At 35.9% G+C, this 17,142-nt stretch overlaps 4 protein-coding genes across 7 annotated transcripts in view; 2 read left to right on the top strand and 2 right to left on the bottom strand.

Annotated features, from left to right (window-relative positions):
• LOC106711650 (integral membrane protein GPR155) overlaps positions 1-1,462 on the top strand; it is a 28,534-nt gene extending 27,072 nt beyond the window's left edge. For both annotated transcript variants that reach the window (XM_045680181.1, XM_045680180.1), the window contains 3 exons: positions 91-266; positions 808-933; positions 1,052-1,462. In XM_045680181.1, coding sequence (XP_045536137.1) covers positions 91-266; positions 808-933; positions 1,052-1,244 — 495 coding nt within the window. In that variant the 3' untranslated portion in view covers positions 1,245-1,462. The remainder of the gene's footprint in view (positions 1-90; positions 267-807; positions 934-1,051) is intronic.
• A 5,573-nt stretch (positions 1,463-7,035) lies between these two features.
• Positions 7,036-8,274, bottom strand: LOC106711667 (DNA-directed RNA polymerase III subunit RPC8). The gene is made up of 4 exons (XM_014504041.2): positions 8,060-8,274; positions 7,697-7,880; positions 7,393-7,533; positions 7,036-7,250 (listed from the first exon to the last, which is right to left on the bottom strand). Exons 1-4 carry the CDS (start codon positions 8,168-8,170, stop codon positions 7,039-7,041), a joined length of 648 nt encoding a protein of 215 aa, XP_014359527.1. The 5' UTR covers positions 8,171-8,274; the 3' UTR covers positions 7,036-7,038.
• A 113-nt stretch (positions 8,275-8,387) lies between these two features.
• LOC106711651 (ecto-NOX disulfide-thiol exchanger 2) lies at positions 8,388-13,824 on the top strand. Of its 3 annotated transcripts, none has more exons than XM_045680226.1 (10): positions 8,388-8,524; positions 8,726-8,856; positions 9,120-9,766; positions 10,027-10,245; positions 10,378-10,561; positions 11,195-11,301; positions 12,306-12,425; positions 12,590-12,736; positions 12,991-13,137; positions 13,537-13,824. In XM_045680226.1, the coding sequence occupies exons 2-10, from the start codon at positions 8,808-8,810 to the stop codon at positions 13,723-13,725; spliced, it is 1,809 nt and encodes a 602-aa protein (XP_045536182.1). In that variant the 5' UTR covers positions 8,388-8,524; positions 8,726-8,807; the 3' UTR covers positions 13,726-13,824. The 3 variants fall into 3 exon arrangements, with proteins under 3 accessions (XP_045536182.1, XP_014359506.2, XP_045536181.1); XM_014504020.2 differs by having other exon boundaries at positions 8,722-8,856; positions 12,994-13,137; XM_045680225.1 differs by having other exon boundaries at positions 8,722-8,856.
• A 30-nt stretch (positions 13,825-13,854) lies between these two features.
• LOC123721451 (dynein axonemal intermediate chain 2-like) lies at positions 13,855-17,041 on the bottom strand. The gene is made up of 11 exons (XM_045680224.1): positions 16,786-17,041; positions 16,238-16,385; positions 15,914-16,166; positions 15,675-15,784; positions 15,447-15,598; positions 15,240-15,374; positions 15,084-15,165; positions 14,830-15,008; positions 14,618-14,750; positions 14,408-14,512; positions 13,855-14,283 (listed from the first exon to the last, which is right to left on the bottom strand). The coding sequence occupies exons 1-11, from the start codon at positions 16,998-17,000 to the stop codon at positions 14,080-14,082; spliced, it is 1,716 nt and encodes a 571-aa protein (XP_045536180.1). The 5' UTR covers positions 17,001-17,041; the 3' UTR covers positions 13,855-14,079.
• Between the last annotated feature and the right edge of the window lie 101 nt (positions 17,042-17,142).

Below are 17,142 nucleotides of genomic sequence, written 5' to 3'. Positions count from 1 at the left end.
ACCACATAAACCTCTAAATTAGCAATTCAGTGTTTAAAACAGAGAACATATATACGTTATATATATATTGTTTTGGTTACGTTACAACAGGGGGTGACGTACACGGGATGGCGAGTGTTGCGCAAGGACGAGAGCGGCGTGTACATTGAGATCGCGTTCTTCGACATCGCGGCCAACAGCGGGCAGGCGCTCATCATGTTCGCGCTCTTCGGTCTCAACCCGCAGGAGATACTGCTGCCCACACTCAGGTTCTTCAAGAACAAATGGTTAGCAACCAACAAATACACTAGATAACGCTTCATACTACATCACAATTAATTTATTGCGAGACAATCGCGAAAAATTATAAAAGTTATATCTATTACTGTATTTAATCTCTGACTCTATTTTACTTCTAAGATACTACTAGCCTATATGTTCAACCAGACTACGTACTACATCCATAACAAATTACATCTATCCATCCATTCATCTATCTATCCATCCATCCATCTATCCATCCATTTAATCTTTCGCATTGACATTATAAAAAAAATAAAAATAAAAATCATTTAATTCAGACCAATATAAGTCCATACATTGTTAGTAAAATAATACTTATAACTATGTTAGTAAAGTTAAGATTAAAAATTAAATTAAATTGAAAGTGAAAATTAACAAAATTATTAAATAAATACAAATTAAAATTAACAAACTTAATAAAACATCTAATTCATAAATCTGCGTCGTTTCGAGGCACCAGATACATGGGTATGTATATGTACCCAGTATTATTAGTAAGATTTTATAATATTGATATGTTTTAAGGAATGGCGCCGACACGGTGAAGTTACCACCAATAGAAGAGCTGAGCTTCGAAACCAAACATGTATGCGAGCAGTTCATCACTCATCACTTCACCCGGTGCCAGGACGACATCACTCAGGATATCAGGTATACTCAAGCCCCAAAAATAATTTTAAATTTTAAATCTATAATTTCAAATAATACCCAATGGTACCAATGGTATTATTTAAAAATTAATTTGGTGTGTTATTATAAACTATTTTAGATGGAGGATGCGTACATACCGCGGTGTGTTCCGCGGCTCATGTTTAGTTCGCTGGCTGGTGAACTCCGGCCTCGTGGGTGATGACTTCGAGGCTGTCACTTATGGACGACATTTACTTGACGGCAGACTCATCTCACACGTAAACAACACCTATCATTTCACTAATAGCCCCCTATTGTATAGATTTAACTAATCTTGTAACTATTCCTGTAATGAACATTATTGTTATCTCTAGTTTTTTTCTAGGAACATATTAGGGATAGTAATATTGTTGTAATACATGTTACGACAGATGTAACTAGTTTCGTATTTACCACGACTAAAGCAATGTTTATTCGGATTGAAAATTGGGCACATTATTAGGCACAAAAATTTAGAAAATTTTATATTCTTAAAAAATATATAGTAGATTGCCAGAGTAAAAAATTAATCAAAAAAATTGACAAATGTATGTGGAAGTTATTTGCTTTTAATGTTTATCTTTAAGAAATGTATGAGGTAAATAAAAATAATATATACTTTTAGAGTAAGTCCATTTTAGTATCTTGTTGTTATTTATTTAATTTTTATAATATTATTTTATTATTATTATTATTTATTATTATTTATTATTTTTATTATTATTATTATTATAAATGATCTCTATGTTATGGTACTGTACATTATACACAAAAAAATATTCTAAGATTATATGCTCTCTTTCTTTTTATTATCCATGACAATGCTCTAATAGTTTTTACTTTTTCTAACTCTATATCCTTCGATCTGAAGTATAGTGTATTTACATAGAGATCTGTATATTTACCGTCTACTAGTACTCTGAGAATTATGTAAAAGATTGTTTCTTTTTCTTATATTTACTCCCCTAGCATTGAATTCTACTACCCAGAATATAAAATATTGTATATTATTTTTTTTAATGAGACATGGCATACTTTGTGCTGAATTCTAGTCATATATGGAACAAAATATATTCATTATTTATATGGTAAGCGTTGACATTTGTATTGAGTGTATAATATAATAAATGCTTTGTTGACAATTTTTTGAGACAGCTAAGTAAGGTATATTTTTATTTAATTCAAGTGTAATTATGCTCGAACATGGTTTATTAGCCGACTGACAAGAAGGTAATGTTTTTCGCTCTTGTTTAAATTTGTTTTTATTTACTTTGGTTTGTATTTATGTAAATACCATTGTAATGGCCTAGAGCATAAACGACAGAACGACAGATTTATCTTCTTCTCCTGAATGTCATAGTATATTATATCGTCACGAAACACATATAGTTAACGTAAGAAATACATTTCCAAATTAGAGAAAAACGAATTGAAACCTCACTCGTATTTTATGTTTTTGAGTATATTCTAATTTTTTTTTTTTTTTTTTTTTTTTTTTTTTTTTTTCGTGGGGAAATGCCTAACGCATACTTATCTGCCTGGGGAAAACAGACAAGTTATGTCGGGTCTGCACCGACTAAAACCCCACGGTGGCCGCCAACAGCGATAGCGGGGGGACACGGGATCTCCATACGGAACGCAACCGCAGCCCCTCCTCGCTTTGCTACACGACTAGCCCAACTCCTTACAAATTCGCGCGAATTTTCGCTACCTTTATGGTCCTTCTCAAGGCTGCGTTAATAGTGTTCAGGGTCCCCACCCTATACACCTGCAACCCGTAACCCATTTTAGTTTACAACCACAATGACGACTGTTCAGCACCTAGTCAAGGTCGTTCATGTCGAGGTTCTGGTGCCTCGCCGCCGACCTCTCCGAGCGTTAATCGCGCGCTCCCTATCTCGCTCAGCAGCCTCCTTTTTAACCATAACAGCTTCACAAAAGGAGGCTACTGCCCTCCAAGCTGAGGTTCCGCTTAGCATCGCCGATACGACGGCTGGCAAAGATAGATCCGACCCAATATGTTGGACCAGAGTAAGTCGCTCGGGTTGCCATGCCGGACATACCGCCAGGGTGTGAGAAGCCGTATCGGCACTCCCATCACAGTGGAAGCAGCTGTCCGATACCTCCCGTCCGATTCTATACAGATAATCACCGAAGCAGCCGTGCCCGGTGATTATTTGAGTAAGCCGAAAAGTAAGACTTCCTTCTTTTCGCTTCATCCAGGCATCCAATACTGGCAGAAGTGCTTCAACGACGCGCTTATGCACAACTCGTTCACTCGATAGCCTATTGCGCCATGTTGTCATAGCGTTCTGTCGTTCTTGCCGCCTCACCATCTCAAGCACACTGCCTGCTATGGGCCTACCCTCTTCGCGAAGGATGCGAACTCGGTTATATATCCTCGCATCCATATCCGCTAATATGTCCAGTGGCGGAAATCGAGCCAAGATTGTCGCCGCCTCAAAAGATATTGTGCGGTATCCTCGTACGACCCGTATGGACACCCGTCGCTGGATGCTATACAACTTGGCTCTACAGCGGCGGATGGCCAGCCTTTTCGCCCACACAGGAGCCCCGTATAAGGCTACCGATCGCACAATTCCTGCATAAAGGCGGCGAACTTCCTCTCTTGGTCCTCCGAGATTTGGTAGCAGTTTATGCAGGGCACCTGCTACTCTTTCGATTCGAGGAACCAACCGAGAAAAATGCTCCTCGAACCCCCAGCGGCTGTCTAAAGTTAGACCGAGGTATTTTAAGTACCGATCGACTTTAACTAGGGATCCTTCTACTCGGATCCACGTGTCAGGCGGCTCTCTAGTTCTTGGCAACTTATGAAACCAAAGTGCCTCTGTCTTGTTTGGCGCTATTCTGAGTCCCAGTTCTTGGATCTTAGCTACAACCAATTCAGCCGCCCGTTCAGCGATCTCCTTTGTCCTTTCGAACGTGTCCCCACATGCTAGCAGCAAGGTGTCGTCCGCATAACAGACGATTTTGACACCAGCTGGGAGATCTGTCCTTAATACTGTATCGTATGCCAGATTCCAAAGCAAGGGCCCTAAAACAGACCCCTGTGGAACTCCACACTGGATCTTTCGCCGGATACACCTTCCATCATGATCCGTATAAAGAATGTACCTGTCGCGCAAGTAGTCGCCGATAATAGCTTGTAGGTACCGCGGCACGTTGTGACGTATGAGTCCCAGCTTTATTGCATCCCAAGGTAAGGAATTAAAAGCATTGGTGATGTCTAGACTCAGAGCTAGCACCACTCTACCTTGGGACAAAGCCTCCTGCGACCAGGAGCGGACACACATAATTGCGTCGATGGTTGAGTGCTCCTGTCGAAATCCATACTGATTTTCAGCAAGGTTGGGGCCGACGCGCGACAGGTGATAATTTATACGTCCTGCTAATATCCTTTCAAACATTTTGCCCACTTCGTCCAAAAGGCATATAGGGCGGTAGGCAGAAGGGGACTCCGCGATTCTGCCTTCTTTTTTTAAAAGGATCAGCCGAGCTTCTTTCCACGGGAGAGGAAAAATAGAGTGGCGGAGACACAGGTTAAAAAGATGCCTCAACCTGTCTCCTAAGACAGTTAGACTCAATGACCAGACTCGACCTGGTACTCCGTCCGGTCCTGGTGCCGTGTTTCGCACTTTCAGACGATTTGCAGCTCTAGTTAGCTCTTGCTCAGTTATCTCCATTTGATCTTCCCAACACCATGACGTATTTTGGGGCTGAACATATGGTAGAGACCGACCAGCAGGGAAAAGAGCGTTTATCACATTTTCGAGCAACACTGGGTTCATAGTTTGTGTCAGTGGAGGCATCCAAGGTCGCAGCTTGCCCATGACCAACCTATATGGACGCCCCCATGGATCCACATTGAGTCCTTCTATGAGCTCTGTCCAAGACCTGGTTCTGGCTTTTAGGACTGCAGTTTGCAGCGCTTTCGTAGATTCACGATATAACCGGTAGAGAGTGGCTATTTCTTCAACTGTGGCTCGTCTTCTCCGGCGAGCTCTAGTGTACTGGCGGCGACTTCTCAGGCAGGCAACGCGAAGTTGCGAGATTTCATCAGACCACCAGTATGCTGTTCTCCTCTTAGAAAGACCCGCTCGAGGCATTGATGCATCGCAGATTCGTGTCATGTTGTCTCGCATCCAGATTGCTTCATTTTCTGGATCCAGTGGAGTCACAGCGTCTTGTGGCCATATTGCTATTATAGCCGATGCCACAACCATATCTGGATCCAACTTCTTAAGACACCACCGTTTTGTAATTCTACTCGCTTCATTGCCTGAAATGGAAGTAGACTGACTCAACATGATATCAAAAAAGATGTATCGGTGATCCGATAAGGACACTAATTCTTCAGCAACACGCCAATTCGATAACAATCGCATTGCGGAAGGGGATGCCCATGTAAGGTCTACGACCGATTCACCTTGCCAGCGAACGCATGTGCTAACAGAGCCCTGATTTATCAATCTAAGGTCTAAGCCGGCTGCCCAGTCCATTAAAACCCTCCCCTTAGCGTCATTTCGGCGATTCCCCCAGGCGAGTATATTCTAATTACAATTTAATAAAAATATTTGCTTTAAAATGCAGCCAATAGATGGCGCTAGTTCATCTGTTAGAGCTTGTCAGTCGGGTTTTTTGCTTTTAAAGTTAGTTTAATTTTACTAGTAATAAAATCGAACCTGGAAAAACTAGATATCTCTATAAGCGAGTCATTATCTGGTCCCGATTGACGACCACCATAAGAAACTCGGCTTCGAGGACAATCTATATACGCAAGGTTAATATCGCGGTCGCTTCGCTTCTTGCTAATCCAGGGTCTACTATATGCAGTGTTTTTTATTGTTTATAGTTAGTATATTTGTGTTTAGTTTAAGGAACTTTAAATAAAGGTTGTTATATAACTATGGTGACACTTGTTTTGACACATATTGTTATCCCTCATATTCTCTTTGAGCAAAAAGGGACATGAATAAGTGTCAATACAAGATTCCGTGCTATCAAAATCCACAGTTACGACACCAAATTTATTTAATTTTTTTATAAAATAATTACAAATGTAATATTTTACACGAAAATGTGCAAAGAAAAATTTCGAATAAATAATGTTCGCTATAAATAATATTTTCAAAATGATTAATTCAACAACTCAATTTGTTCAAAACAAAAAATCAAATTCTAATTTTCAGTTTGAGAATGTGGACAAATGGAATTAAAAAGTTAGATGAATTTTAGAAAAATGTCCCTCTACGCAGTAGACAACATAACTCACGCCCGTAACCCAGAGAGGTAAGGAAACACCTCAAACTTCCATTTGGCGCGGTCCTGACACACTTCTCTCGCTTCTTCTACATGCATACATACACGTCGGTTTTGGGGGTCTCAATTCCACCCTTGTTGAGTATTTCATCAATCTGGATGGTAAAAGTCCGTCTCGGATGTCCCAGACTGACGCTGCAGTAGTATTTTATATTATATCAATGTATTTGCCAATTTTTTGTTAAGATATTAGTAGTTATATTTTTTATTTTATTTTTTGTGATATTTGTGGCAGTTGAATATAATTTTATTTAATATATATTAGTATAAGATGCTGCTTTGGATTGTCTATATATTGATTAATATTAAACATTGTTGTATTCATATATCAATTAAAATATAATATTGCAAATTATAGTGTTATTTTTATTGAATATTGTACAATTCCGATGTGCATGGTTAATTATCTACTTTTTGTAAATTTCTCTTAAAAATAAAACTCACATAACATGTAATCATTTTGCAAACAGATAAAATATGAAACATATTTGAAATTTACCAGACCCTTATTACACTAAACCAATTGTTGCCTAATTGCAACACAAATGCATTAAGAAGGCCTAATATGGTAAAGAATACAATCAAACCAGAATAAGCAACTCATTGTTTGATCCTAATGGATATCCTCCACGAGCGAGAAACTCGGGTTACAGGGAAACCTCTAAAAGCAAGAAAATTATTTCAGCCCCTTGGACTTTTGCTTATCCAGGTTATGAAAAAATTACAAAACAATTTTTATGTAACAATTTATTCATCATTTTCTTGATCATCATTCTCATCTGCCTCATCATCTTGTTCCTGAGCTTCCCACCATGTGAGCAAACCTAGGCCTGGCTCATTGATGCCACCTATTATTCTATATGGTGCTATAGTTTGAACAGGACATTCTGTCCCCAGAGGACCTGTTGGTAAACTCTCCTCAAAAACTTCACTTGTAACTCTAAATCTTATTGATTCTCCTGAAAAAAGGGAACTTTTGTAAAAGTCAAGCTAAATTAGTTAAACTAATTAAATTAATAAAATTAAAAAAAAAAAACAAATAAATCTGGGAACAATTAATATGTAAATTATTAATTTGTGTAATAATGTATGAAAAATTACCTGAATCCATGAATAAATCATGCTTTTCACCCTCCCCTTTTGGATATTCCCATACCCATGCTTGATCTGTCTCATCAAACCTTGAAGGGTGCTGCAAAGCATTAACTGGTATTAAGATATCTTCAAAAAATCCAATTGTCACTGTAATATGAAATCACATAATATTTTATTTATATAATGATAAGGAGAAGTACCAACTTCAAAAAATTCTATCATTTAATTTTTTAAATGTTTACATTTACTGTTTTAATTTTTACACATTTCACTGACAAAAATAACTTGATGTTAAGAAATCAAAACATACCATGCACTCCATCTCTGCTACAACTTCTTATTTTTCCTATCAAGATTTCTTCCACAATAGGTCTAAACACAATGTAACGAAACTTGACTTCAGTGTGTGATGAACCATCTCCAGGAAAAATATATGAATGTCCAATATGAGTTATATCAAATAGCGCTATACACAGACCTACATTAAGTACTACCTAAAATGCGTGGAATATTTTAGAAAACAAAATAATAAGTAACAAGACCTGTCTTCAACTCTTGATAAGGCTTTGAGGTTTTCCAAATATGACATGTGGTTACCGAATTACTTATCTCAAAGGAACCATTTTATGCTGCTAATAGGTTAAAATGTTATTTTAAAGTAGTATATACTAACCTTATTCGCAAGTTTTCTATTTAACAATGTTGTTATTGATTCCGTTAAACTTTGATGAAAATGTTCAGGAGTAACTCTAATAACATCTTTCATTTCAGATAGCACAAACATTATGAAAACTACTCATTTCTTAGTTATTTATATTTGTATTTTGCAGGTTCGCGGTTTAATTTTAATTTTAAATCAAAACAACATAAATAAACTAAGAAATGTGTGATCATTTTGACATTTGCCAAAGAAAAGTTAGGTATCTCGACTGTTCTTTGATAAAATTGATTTTCGTCTTGGCAACACCTAGCTAACCTTCAACTTCAATTTAATCAATCAATCAAATCAATCTCTTATCAATCGTCCAAAATCCTTCATTTGTAATTCTCTGTGTTATTCTAATAAAACGAATGTTTAATTATCGTAACAAATAGTGCGATTTACTTTAAAATATACTGTTTAATATAATAATGTCAGGTGATTACGACTTTTACTTCTAATTTGATGTGCTGTATTAGTTATGAAGTTTTGAATATATCTTCGTAACTTACCACTTTATATCACAACAATATTTGCGTTCTTTCTGTTAATAAAATTTATTGTGATCGGTGACTTGTTAAACTTGCCATAGATATTGGCTTATTACATTTGTCAACACTTAATTATTTTCAAAGGTAGTAGAAGAGATAGATCTCGTTCCCCGTCACGAGATAATACGGCCCGCCGCAGAGACAAGCACCAGGAATTAAATAAATCTGATATGTCTAGTGTAATGAATCAGATGATGATCACAAATATGTATTCGCAAGGTATGTATTTTTTTGTCATGAATAATATAAATACTAAATAAGCTCATTAACACAATTTGTTTCGTCATTGTCATTTAAAGGCTAGGAGGAATCTTAATTCCACATTTTATGTATTTATTATATACAATTATTTAAATTATTTTTCATGTAAGAAGATTAAAATGCTAATGTGGCAAGAGTCATCTTTGTTTTTGAATTAATTTATTACTGAAAGTTAATAAAAAGTAAAATAAAAGGTATTTAGTAGATAACATTTGTTATAGGAAACATGCTTTTGGGTGGTGGAATGTATGGAAATATGATTATGCCGAATGCCATTATGGCTGGAGGAATGATGCAGCCAGCGCCAATGGAAATAATGACCGGTACTGGATTGGAAATGATTCCTCAGCCGACCATGGACATGTCAGTTATTGGAAATCAAGGTTTAGGAACAAGTGGAACACCAATAGACATGAATATGATGAATATGGGAAGTGTCATGGTGGATCCCTCTATACTTCCTATGTACACAAATATAAATACAGAAGTGGCGCAAGAGAAGAAGGAAATAGTATTAAAACATTGTAAATTGACTCCACCTGTACCGGGTACCCCTCAACCACCAAGAAGAGAACGTCCTCTTGGCTGCCGTACAATTTTTGTTGGTGGATTACCTGACAAAATACGTGAAAGTGTGCTGAGAGAAATATTTGAACCTTATGGTAGAATACAGATTTTGAGATTATCTAAGAAAAACTTTTGTCATATTCGCTTTGATAGGGAAAGTTGTGTGGATGCGGCTATGGCAATTTCAGGATATAAAGTTAAATTAACATCCAGAGATAAGGACAAAGATGATAAAGATAGTGATCAAGATGATGAACATTCTCATGCAACTAATGGTTGGTTACATGTAGACTATGCCTTGGTAAGGATTTCACATTATTGTTCAATTATATGAGTCAAGGAACATAAGTATTTTTCTAACTTTAAGTCATAAAATTCTATTGCAAGCTGTTAGTTTCTTATGGAACTACTCTGTTAATTAATAGCTGCTGCTTTTGTTCAGTTCTAGCACTGTTGTTTACTTCTTTAGCATTATACCTCCCATAACATTTATATTCAAGTTCTCTGAGTGAAAACCCAGGACAGAAATTACTGACATTGTTTTTTTACTGTGTTTTATAGAGCAGAGATGATCAAAACGAATATGAGAGGAGACAAAGACAAGCAGTTCGTGCACAACAAGCACAAATGCAGCAACTCACGTCAAATCCTGAAGCTAATCGAGCAATGAGTTATAAGAGATCACCATCACCTATTAGGATTCAATCATTTACAAATGCAGCCATTGTCCAGCTGTCAGAGAAAATCAAGAGCGAGGAATACTTTTCTACTTCACTTCCGGTATGTTGATATCTGTCACAAAATCAAACTTCAAAAAATTCAAAATATCTTCACTTAAGTGTAAAAAAAATAGAACAAAAATTAGGTATTTTCCTGTATAGGATAATTGATATTGTTTATATTTTGTTACAGACCCTCATAGCATGGTTGGAAAGAGGAGAATGTTCAAAGAAGTATTCAAATCAATTCTACACAATGATACAAGCTACGAATTCACACATCCGTAGATTGTACAGTGAGAAGATACAATCTGAAGAGGAATTACAAGAATGTAAGGAGAGAACAAAGAGGAACATACAGAACATTATTGATCAACGTAAGTACACTATAAAAACTTAACACTATTTCAATTCTCATTGTTTGAAAGGATGAAAAAGGTGTAGTATTTACAATAAGATTATATTTATCAAACTTCTACTTACCTGAGGCATTGCTCGCCTATAAACTACTAGAAATACTGGTATACCCGCAATATGTTAGACAATTTATGGATGCTCTTGTCTCTCTCTTCTGGTCATATCGAGTTTCTCCTTTGATATCGAGGCCAGCGGTCTACGTGTTTACGTAAATGTATGAATCTGACACAGCGACTGGAATAAAAAGTGTAAGTTATATGTTTTGATAAATTTACATTTAATTGCTGTCAACATTTTTTACATCTATTGTTTAATTAATTTTCAAAGTTGAAGAATGTAATTTGTCAAAACATATCAAACCTTTCTGTAAAACCTCTGTGTGGTAACACACTGTCATGTGTCTACTGCTCGCTGTCCCGGGAGGCTGTCAGAACTGAGGGCACAAAGTCTGTCATATACGCGCCTAGGTTGAACGACGAAGGCGAACAACGTAATGTAAACACTAGCTGGGGTGCTGTCCATCACGAGACTACGTTGGTATGTTTGGTCGAGCGGCCACGGTCAATGCTCTTAACATGTTTTGTGAACCTCAGTCGAACAGGTGGCGAAAGTGTTCTCAGCGGCAACTCATCAGCGTGTCTGGGACCATTTCACAAAACCTCAGAGAAAAAACATTGAAACATGGCAAAAAATGACACAGGTGTGTAGACAACTCCAAATAACCTCAACTGCTACAACGAATTGCGCTTTCTGATGTATCAGTTTTATATTGTTCCCAAATTACAATTTTTCATTGTTCCCAAATACGTTATTCTGTTAATGAAACAAGAAAATCTTCTGTTTTCGATATTATTATTTGTTGTTAGTATATTTTTAAGCTAGTAAGCATGCTTTTACTGTGGGCATGAATCCAGTATCTTTAATTTTTTTAATGATTATGTCAATAACATTGAAAATACTTCATTACATATTGTTATACAGTAATATTTCAGGTTTAAATCATATATATCTAGACAACACAGGTACAGTTAGGGTATTTAAAATTTACACTCAAAACTCAGTATTTTTTATCCATCAAAGAATTAAAAATCAATTAAATAGGTCAATTATGTTTTACAGTATGTTTAATATTATTTATAGATAGAGAAAATGGACATAAACCCAAGCAATGCATAAATGAAGATGCATTGCTTTGAAATTACCATAATGCATAAAAAGTAAAAATTACATTTTATTTTAATAGAAGGATATACATATGTAAATAAAATTTATTATTTTGACACATTTTAAATTTTAATTTATATTTTTTTTATCAATTATTTATTAAAGAATAATATTAGATATTAGTATATTATATTATTTATTCTATTTTATAATCCACCCTACTTTTGGTAACCGGTAAGTATGCTTAACATAGTGATTAAGTTATGGATGCCATAATAGAAGCGGTTACATTGGTGGGTCTGCAGAAATCATCAAATGCAGGTAACAATGGATAAATAAAAGTTAGTTAAACAAGTTGTAAAAAAAATATAGTTTATAGTCGCTAAAGTATACACGGGGTATTCTGTTTCTTTGGATTCTTTTCAACTTGTTCCTAAATAAATATTAAAAACTGCATTATTATATTATTTTGAAAGAAATTGTTAAATGTAACTAGTTCTCATATAATTATAATATTATAAATTTTTATAACATTTTTAGGAGTTCAATAACTTGAAAGAGGAATTCAATGAGAAGTTCCAGACTGAAGAAATGGAGTACAATGGCATGTGCTACAATAGGATCTCAGACAATAATAGTGAGGAAATTCAAGAGTTAAAGGTAAAATTTGTTGATAACCCGGCTAATTTCTTTCCTACTTCTATTTTACTATGATTTTTTATTACTGTCTTGTATTTCTATTATAATCTAGTTCTCAACCACTGGATTTATAACACATAGAGGTATCGAGTCGTTCTAATTATCATTTAATGTATATTTTCCAGAGAGAAAATGAAAGTCTTCAATTCCAACTAGAAGCTTATAAAAATGAAGTTGATGTTATAAAGATGGACGCTCAAAAAGAAATGGAGAAGTTCAAGGCTCAGTTCATAGCGAGACAAGCTCTGCAGAATGCTATGGACATCGCCGATGTATGTTTACACTGTTATCTTACTAATATTATAAATGTGAATGTTTAGATTGATGGATGGATGGATGGACGGATGAATGTTTGTTTGAAGGTATCTCCAGAACGGCTCAATGGATCTTGCTGAAATTTGACACAGATGTAGAACATTGTCTGGAAGAACTCATAGCCTACAATTTTTTTAATTCCGCGCAGACGAAGTCGCGGGTGGCAGCTAGTGTTTTTTATAAATTATTCTTGAACAAATATTTTTTTAAGCAGCCACCGTTACCAGCTCCGATAATAAAGCCGCCGCCGCCGCCATCTTTGCCGGACGATGGTGACACTAAAGTTAATTTAAAAGAAGGTATAGAAGCGGGCTGCGGTGAAGCTAAGCTAATTGGAGTTATGTCTGCATTTTTACAGGTATAATAATAATTTGTTTTTAGAAGTAATTTGATAGTATATAAACTTGTGTCGCTTGTATATTTCATTATTAAATAACAATATACAAACTGACTATTAATTTTTTTTTTTTGTAAAATATTGCAAAATGTAACAACTTTGTCATTTGCTTAAGACCTTTTAAAGAAGCAATGATTACTCAATTTGCAAAGGAAGCTAATCATTAATTGAAAAAACATTACTTGACCAATGAAGTTTTTATTATTTCTTTTTTTTTCCAAAGAAAAAAAAACACTTTTTCCAAAGAACGAAAACACTTTTTTTTAATTAGTAGAAGGTGTCAACGTGCAAGTGGCTACATGGTTTCGTTAAAATAGCGAAATGACCGTTGGTTTTATTTAAATGAAATATAATTTTCAGGTACATCCACAAGGTGCCAGTTTGGATTACGTAGTGTCGTACGTCCGCGCGCTGTTCCCCGAAGTGTCGCAAGCCTCAGTACATCATGTGCTGCAGAAACATGAAGACGTCTTCCAGCGCACCACCAGCGGTGTGGGCGCTAATATAGAACATAGATGGTCTTTCGTCGCCTTCAAATGCAATAAGTGAAGAAAAAAAAAGTCAACGAAAAATATATAGCAGTTAGTATGTATATAAAAATGAACTTTAGGCATACTACGTTATTGCAGTAAAAGAGATTAAAGTAGAGTTGGATGTGTCAAATAAAAAAATCATCGATCAAATTGAGATTATATACTAACATTGTTATGTGTTATTTCACTATGATTAAGAACTTCGAGTTTAAAGTTAATGATGAAGAAGTCAAAATACAGATTTTTGCACAAAAACTTGTCTTTTTTGTATGCGTTTTTTCATATGTTTGATTAACTTAAGATATAGCTGACGAAACTAATCTTGGTCCTTCGAGTCGGACGTGTATTATTTTTTGTTATAGTTTTAATCTTAATTATTTTTTCGCTGTGCTAATAGATCATTGACTCTTTGTTGGTACTCCGCGGAGGCTTCTTCAAGATCTCTGTCGTTAGTGGTGGGGTCGGTCTCGTTAACTTGCGCCTGTCCGCCATCACGGTCTTGTCGCATTTTTAATCTCAACTCTCGCATACGAGCTTCCAAAATTCGCTCACGTTTATTCTCTCTTTCTAAAATCTGAAATTTCACACATTGAAAAAATGTATTTTCACTATATACGAACAAAGTAAGCAATTAAACTGAATTGACATATTTCGATTAACTATATGTGTAGGTACCTATATATTAATTTAATATTTACGTGAGTAAGAAGTTGCTTGTCGTTTTTATCCGCGGTTCCAAGATTTTGTGACAGCTCCGCCAAGTAAATAGTTCCTTTGCTGCTACCACAAGCCACCAACAAACCCTAAGATAACACCACAATAATTGGTATTTTATAACCGAAAAAAAAAATCGCAATCACGTGCAAAAGTGCTATCTATTTCAAAACACATGGTTAATTACGACTTACTCCTTCGTGTGGACGTAATCGTAACAAAGGTTCGTCACAGAGTTGCGCGGTCACAATGGGCGCGCTTCGTCTTCTTAACAAGTCCCAACAGGAAAGGCAACCATCCCATTGCGTCACTAGTAAAAGTGAAAATCTGAAATTAACAAGTTACAAATTTCGTAAAAATTGTTATTTTTTAAAGTTACACAGTTTAATATAATTGTATATATTACCTTATAGGATTCCATGCACCGTCAGTTAGCTTAGTCTTGTGTGAATGTGTCCAAAGGATGGAGGATTCTCTGCAATCTTCGCTCCATACGCGAGCTGTCCAGTCGCCAACTGTCAGGAAGTTCTTCAAGAACGTCGGGTTCCTCTGTAGCGCGTATACTGGGCCGTAATGGGCTTCGTACTATTTAAATGAAAATAAAACGTGTGAATAAAATAGTGTTAAACTATTTTGCACAGTTTTGGATTACTTACTTACCTTTGAAGGCAATTTTTCTAAAGGTGTTTTTCCTTTACGATTTGCTCCTATCACCAATCCAGTTTCAGTACCTACCATAAATCTGTAAACAGTAGATGTATTTGAATAGTTGTTTTAAAAATAACATGCCCTGAAAAATATTTTGTCTTGTTCTACCTTGTCGGTATAGTAGGTTCATACTCGAGTGCCGATATACCTAAAGCCTTTTCTATGCTTTGAGTGTCGTTAGGCAGTTTCACAATGTCGATTATCATGGAATCTGTAGGTTCATTCATATTACGCGTATCCCACCTGGAAATTATAAGAAAAATGTGTCTTGGTTGTGCAACAGCAATATTTTTTAAAAATTATTTATATATTTACCACTTGACAACTCCATCAGGAGACGAAGAGAAGAATTCAGCCCCCGTTTTCGAGTTGATGAACAAAACATTCCTCACGAGATCTCTGTGAGCCACATGCGGTGGACAGAGAGCTACAGGGTCGCCACCTTTACGGACATCCCACCAACCAACCTGAAACATTTGACAAAACAAAGTTTTAATTTATAAATCATTAATTATAGTTAATAAAATTTTAATCTAAACCTACCTGTCCATTCAGCATACCACCGACAAGCGTGTGCTGATCACGAGGATTGTACTGCAAGTCTAATAACGGCTGAGGTGGTTTTATCGTTAGCTCAGGGGCGTTCGCATTATCTATTAAATATAATAAGACCGATGAATCACTTAGGATAACATTTAGAGTTAGATTTAGATAAATGAGAGGTTACTAGACTGCAGTTGCTTATCAAGAGATTGAGAACGTTCTAAAAGAGTAAGGATTACCTATGTCCCATATATAAGAGAACTGCAGTGATCTAGTATTGAGTACTTCGATGTCTGCGTGCGCGACCGCGAGCTTGGCGCCCCCGTCCGCCTGCCACGACAGCGAGCGCACCGGCCGCCGCGCTCCCGGCTCGCGGTATACATTCACCGTGTGACAGCTGCTCCTTTCCACCGGCGGTATTGATGGCAATTCCGAATAATATATCTGATACATATCTACCGCATTGTTTTGTAATATGTTATGCTCCATACTCTAAAATATGACGAGAATTGTATATATGCAGAAGAAACCGTGTTAGAGTTCTAATTGTAATGTTTACTAACATGTCCGAGGTGCATAACAGCATGAATGTATGCGTCGTCCTTTTCTATCTTACGCCGATACCGTTGTGTGGCTTCAGGGTCATTCATGTTTATATCCTTAGGCCAGCCACCTTCGACATGGTTTATACCTGAACTTGTATACTCCGCCCTAAAAGTTACCAACAATACCAAGTATCTTACTAATATTAAAAATGCGAATGTTTAGATGGATGGATGGGTGTTTGAATGTATCCCCGAAACGGCTCAACGGATCTTTATGAAATTTGGCATAGTTTTTAATAACACAGTCTTTTGTCATAAGAACATAGTCTGGAAGAACACATAGGCTACTTATTACGTTTTTTTTTTTAATTCCACGCGGGCGATAGCTAGTTATATTATAAAGTTAATTTGTAACGAATTAATTGTGAGACTATTAACAAATTTGAATTACTTGTAAGTTACAATTATATCATTAATCCTTTCGTCATTTTTTTTTATAAAATATCGAAAATTTTAATTGGGGCTTTATAACAATTATGTTACAATTACACATACAAATACATTACCTTGTTGAATTAACCCAGTTTTCGGACATATTTGGAGCATTTTGTACGGCGACATGTACAGGATTGCGTAGTATATAATTTTTATACTGACTAGGATTGCATGGAATACTGACACACATTTCAGGGCCATAATCTTCGAATAAAGTTTGTTTTCCAAACTCTTTTCTCTTCCTTGTATATTCATAAGTGATTTCATTTTTTTCTGGTTTCTCCATAATTTTCGATGTTATTTAATCAATACCGTTGCTACTGTACTACGTTTATATTTCTTACTCATTCTTTATTCTAATCATTAAATTGGTTTGTACGAATAGAATAAAAATGTATGTGTTTTTTGCAAAAGCTAAATATGTTCAC

Source organism: Papilio machaon, chromosome 12, assembly GCF_912999745.1.
Source record: "Papilio machaon chromosome 12, ilPapMach1.1, whole genome shotgun sequence".
NCBI classification, from domain to species: domain Eukaryota; kingdom Metazoa; phylum Arthropoda; class Insecta; order Lepidoptera; family Papilionidae; genus Papilio; species Papilio machaon.
Note: the sequence above shows the minus strand (reverse complement) of the source record. Positions and strands in the feature narration are given on the sequence as shown.